This window comes from Bison bison, unplaced genomic scaffold (assembly GCF_000754665.1).
Source record: "Bison bison bison isolate TAMUID 2011002044 unplaced genomic scaffold, Bison_UMD1.0 scf7180017860804, whole genome shotgun sequence".
NCBI lineage: Eukaryota > Metazoa > Chordata > Mammalia > Artiodactyla > Bovidae > Bison > Bison bison.
In genome coordinates, this window is record NW_011491376.1 from 221,676 (window position 1) to 227,186 (window position 5,511).

Consider the following 5,511-nt stretch of genomic DNA (forward strand, 5'->3'; position numbering starts at 1 on the left):
CCGCTGCGGGTCGGGAGGCCGTGGAACTCGGGCTGGTGGGGTGAAGAAAGATGCTGACCCAAACGCGGGAAGGGGCCGCGGAGCCGGAGGAGGGCGGCGTAGGGCTGGTGACGGAGTGGATGCTCTATGGTCCTGACGCCGTCCTGCCCTCGGCGGTTCAGGAATTCAGTGGGTACACCCTCCGAGACACGGGGCGCGCTGGAGTGTCCCTCGGGGACCAGGCGTGCCCACCGAGACACGGAGCACGCTGGAGTGTCTCTGTGGGACCAGGCGCCCCCTCCGAGACACCGGGAGCGCTGGAGTGTCCCATGGGGACCAGGCGCCCCCACCCAGACACGGGGCGCCCTGGTGTCCCGTGGGGACCAGGCACTAGAGAGACCCTGCCCCTCCTCGGAGGGATCTTGTCTGAGTCGGGGAAATGAACTTCCTCGCCCAGGGAGGGGTCCTCGGAGGAACCCACCCAGCCAGCCCTCCTCAGAAGAGGAGAGCAGAGAGAAGGCGCTGCAGGCGCTGTTTGGAGGAGCTGTAGGGAACTCCCAGGTGGAGGGACTGGGAATGGGGGATGGGGGGAGGGCCCCTTCCTTGTAAGTTCCACCCACCATGAGGGCCCCTGCTTTGCCTCAGAAAACCCATCTACCTTGGGCCAACATTGCACCTCTGCTTCTCTTTCAGAAAAGAGAAATTTATTCAGTGGAGCTCAGTGGAACCAAAGACATTGAGAAAACAGACAAGGAGGATGGCAAGAAGTCCAGGGGCCTGAAAAACAAGTGCTTGGAACGCAAAAAGAACCACCAGAAAGAGGAGCTTAAGAAAGAACTTGATCTGGTCAGTTGATTTGGTCCCTGAGCAAATGGGTGCCCTTGAGCACTGTCCGCCCTGGTGACAGCTTGCCCCTATAACCCACTTCTTACAAAAGAAAAATTCAGTCTTAAGAATTTCAAAATCCCTGACATGTGTTTCCTTGTTTTAAGAAAAAAAAAAAAAATGGTGTGATTGTATCTGCCCAGGGGTCAGGCCCTCCAAAGATTCCTGCATTCAGGCTGTAGGCACGCCCAGGGAGGGCTCCTCTGAAGCCAGTCGCCACAGGCACTGCCCAGACCTCTCCCCTGCTGGTTCATTGAGATATTAGTAGCCTATGAAATTAAACTATCTCATCAGCCAGAACTATCCAGGAGGAAAACTGAAAGCCCCTAAACTTGCTAGGTTTCTGGGTATATTTGCCCCATGAGAAAGGATTTCAGTAGTTAGGAAGAGTTGGTCTTGGCTTCAGGCAGCCTTGGGCTCAGCTGAGGTTCCAGTTCAGGGAGTAAGCTACCTAGCTTCTCTGAAGCTCCGTTTTCTTTATGTAAAATGGGAAACAAACCATTTTCATGGGTCTGTCAGGGGGAAAGTGAGGTGAGAGTCTCTTGTAATGGCAGTGCTTTGTGGATGTGAAGTCCTGTTACTACTAAAGCTGGCCACCCTGGGAAAGAACATCCCCAGAACTGAAATGTGGCTGATTACATCTCAGGAATGCCAATGGAAACCTGCCCTGAGTCTGAGATTATGCGGGTTGTTCTGCACTTCACTGCAGACTTTAGAGCTGTGGTTCTCTGAGCAGCTGGTAGTGCTGTGAGCTCTTGTGTGCCACAGAGCAGGTTGTTAAACATTCCGGAATTCAGGCAAGCCGACTGGTACTGTACTAGTAGCTTGAGATGTGACTGCTGCAAATCAGAGCTCTTTTATTTTACCTGGAGAGCTCGTTAAACAACACATGCCGCAAGGTGTTTGTCCATGTACGTTCTGATGACCCTGGACTTGGATCTGAATTCAAATCTGTTTTCCTGAAGTTCAGTTTCCTGTTTTGAAAAATTGGAATTAAAAATAGTACCTACCTCTTAGAGTTGTTAAGAGGGTTACAGAGAAACTGGAGAAAGGCTAAGATAGTCATTCTTATTTCCTACATGTATCTAGCAGTTCAGGATGAAGATATAACTAGTTTTACTTGAAATTACTGTTTATAACATGAATATATATCCATTCTATCATATGCCTGTTAATTACAATGAGAACCTTCCTTGAAATTTGAGCCTTTTTGGAAAATATAGAAAAATAATTCCATGGTGTTGACTGGAGTATTCCTTTGCTTCTTTGCTGAGAAACAGCTTTCTTTCCCCTCTTTTTTGCAACCTTCTTACAGGAATCCTGTAATTTGTGACTTCGTACTTGGGTGCCCTTGCATCCCAACCCCTCCAGAAAATTAGAACCTTGATGAGTAATGCAGTGTCCCTAGCTTCTGAAGAAACAAGCAGGTGACTCAAGCCTGAGGCACCTGGTGCTGCCCTGTGCTCTTCCAGCAGAGTTCACATCCGCACCCTCCCATTTCTCATCCCCAGAGAGTCAGGCTAGTGGGGAGGATGGTACAGTATGGCCCCTTAGAGTGTGAGATCAGTCCATGAAAGCAACGACTTTAATCATGTTAACTCTTCTCTGCCCAGAACTTGGCATACTATGCACAGAACCATGTCTTAATCCTATGGCTCCCCAGAAATGTCATATTCAGGGGGTACTGGTACAGTGAATAGAAGAGCAGGCCCAATCTGACTAAGCACAGGACAAAACTCTAACTCTGTAACGTGAAACATTTTTGCTTTAAGAAAAGAGATGGTTCTGGTACCACAGTATAAATTTTTGTCTCTGACAGTCAGAGTTTTAGGATCCTGAGTGCTGGGTTTTTTGCCACAGGAAGAGATTTCTAGCCCTTTAGCCCAGAGATTCTGAAAGGGACAGGACAGAACAGGACAGGGGAACTTGCTCCCTGGGTGCCACAGCAAATGTCCAGAGATATTTATGGTTATCGCTTCTCAAAGGGAGGGTGCTGGTGGGCAGAAGTCCCCACAACAGAGTTATTGACCCAAAATGTCAATAATGCTAAGGTTGAGAAGCTCTGCTTTAGTTTAATAATTCTGTGGCAGAGTTAGCAAGTGTGGCCCCCCCACCGCCCCCCTGGTATTTATTTGGCAGGTTTTTAATCTGAGGGCTTGTCTGATAGCGAGCTGAGCCTCAAGTGCTGAAGGAAGGAAAGACCCATTTCTCTCTCCCAGATGGCCTGCCTAGTGAGGGCTGTGTGGAACTGTCAGTACACGTGGAATGGTTTGGCACTGCTGATCGCTCCGCATTAATCCCGCAGTTCAGGTCTGAGTTGAGTTTCCAGATCACTGGTGTCTGGATGACGGGTGTGCTAGGATCTGCATGTGCTGGAGACCAGACTGAGGTGAAATGCATTGCTTTACTCATAAAAACTAAGGACAGCTACCACGTGGTAAATGGCAAGTCAAGTCTGAACTCTCCAGGGATGGCCAGAAAATCTACTGGCCAGTGAGCTCTCCTGAAGCAAAGTTCTCTTCTCTCACTGCAGGAACCCCTGGGACAAAGGTTCCTTCTTTCTATACTTCCTGGCCCCTCTCCCATCCTCAGTGTTTCTCCCAGATTTCATGGGCTTGTCAGGGTATAGGGTTCAAGTCTTTTGGAATTATCTAATTCACTCTGTTCTTTTCATGGACTTTAGCATGACCACAAACTCAGCAAAGAGGAACTGGAGACAAAATATAGTACAAACATCATTACGGTAAGTCATCAGAGAACCAGTGACAGGGGAGGGGATCAGGGACCATACAAAGAGGCTGTGTGCTTGAGGCTTGTGAGTGATCTGCCAGTCCTCTACGTGCTCACCTTGCAAGAGGAGGCTCATTAACCTCAAGAATAGCAGACCTGAGCCGCAGGCATGACAAGGCCCTCTGCTGGGCTGTGTGTCTGGTCACAGACAGTTCTTTGACTGTGATTGCAGCTGAGCCGTGGTGACCCCTGGAAGGTTTGAGTGCCTCCTCACTGTCATGGTCCAGGGTTGCTTTCAAACCCTGTGCCCAGGAAGTATTCAGGTCGTGTCCAGGCCTCCTCCAAGAATGGGGGACACCTCACTCCTCCTAAAATCTCCCATCGCAGAAGTGCTGCTTTATTCTGTGAATTCAAACTTAAAGATGTGGTGTCTTAACACCAGGAGATTTGGATACATCTGTTCTGAGTGAACAGAAATATGTGCTGTGTGACTCACTGGCCTACAGAGAGGAAGGCAAAAAGGAGCAGCGGAGCCTGGGCTCAGAGGACACAGGGGCAAGAGAGGAACACTGGCGGGAAGGTGTCAGGGCATACACCCTGTCCCACAGTTTACAGGATGTGCCGGGAGAATGGTGGAGTTCATCCAATGAGACCCCCAGATGGCACAGTGACTGAGCTGGGACATAGTCACAGCTGCCCACAGTCTGCAGAAATGTGACATCCAGCCCGAGGAGGGAGAAACGTCTAACTCCTGTTTCTTTTCCCTCTGCTTTCTCAGGGTCTTTCCAGTGCCCAGGCTGCTGAACTGCTGGCTCAGCATGGGCCCAATAGCCTCACGCCCCCCAAGGAAACCTCGGAGATCATCAAGTTCCTCAAACAGATGGTGGGGGGCTTCTCCATCCTCCTGTGGATAGGAGCCATCCTGTGCTGGATCGCATACGGGATTCAGTATTCCAATGATCACGCCTCCTCCCTGGACAATGTATGGCGCTGGGGGCTCCTCCCGGGTTTGCTGGTGATAGGGGTGGGGGTGGGTAGGGTGGTGAGGGTCAGCACTGTAATGCAAGGCCTTCCCTGGGCAAAGCATTGGGCTGGGGTCAGGGGTCTACCACTGACCAATCACTGCATAAGTTGGAGAAAATCAATAACTTCTCCAGGTATAAAATAGAAAGTATATCTGACTCTCTAGTGTCTCAGAGCAGTGTGAGCATCAGTTTTTAAAAGAGCAATACATGATTGGTTCCTATGTGGGGAAAAAAAAATTGACATCCATGTGAGGTGTTTTGGGCTTTATCTCCTCAAAGCTAATTCTCTCCCTTTACCGTGGAGAACTTGTGTGTCTAATAGTAAGGTAGGACCAAACCACAAAGCTAGGGGTCACAAAGCTGGGCTTCCCTTGTAGCTCAGCTGGTAAAGAATCCACCTGTAATACAGGAGACCTGGGTTCAATCCCTGGGTTGGGAAGATCCTCTGGAGAAGGGAAAGGCTACCCACTCCAGTATCCTGGCCTGGAGAATTCCATGGACTGTATAATCCATGGGGTCACAACAGTTGGACACGACTGAGCAACTTTCACTTTCAAACCACAGAGCTAGAGCAGCCAACATGATGCTGAGAGAGAAGCCAGGTGCAAAAGGCCATATTCTGTGCAATTCCATTGGTGTAAAATGTCCAGAACAGGCCAGTGCTGGATTCAGACAGCAGATCAGTGGCTGCCCAGGCTGGGCCAGGGCGGGAGAGTGACTGCTGTGGGTACAAGGGGTCTTACTGGAATGATGGATTGTGGTGATTGTTACACAACTGTGTTAATTATTAATAGTCATTTAGTTATAAACTTCAAATGGGTGAATTGTATGGCCTGCAAGTTACATCAGGACACAACTGCCATCTCTCTGATTGGCCCGTGGAGCACCCTGG

At 49.7% G+C, this 5,511-nt stretch overlaps 1 protein-coding gene across 1 annotated transcript in view; it reads left to right on the plus strand.

The window, feature by feature from the left end:
• The first annotated feature begins 50 nt into the window (after nucleotides 1-50).
• ATP12A (ATPase, H+/K+ transporting, nongastric, alpha polypeptide) overlaps nucleotides 51-5,511 on the plus strand; it is a 20,540-nt gene continuing 15,079 nt past the window's right edge. Inside the window, exons 1-4 of the mRNA XM_010832320.1 lie at nucleotides 51-221; nucleotides 625-825; nucleotides 3,548-3,607; nucleotides 4,373-4,576. Of these exons, the coding sequence (XP_010830622.1) occupies nucleotides 51-221; nucleotides 625-825; nucleotides 3,548-3,607; nucleotides 4,373-4,576 (636 nt within the window). The remainder of the gene's footprint in view (nucleotides 222-624; nucleotides 826-3,547; nucleotides 3,608-4,372; nucleotides 4,577-5,511) is intronic.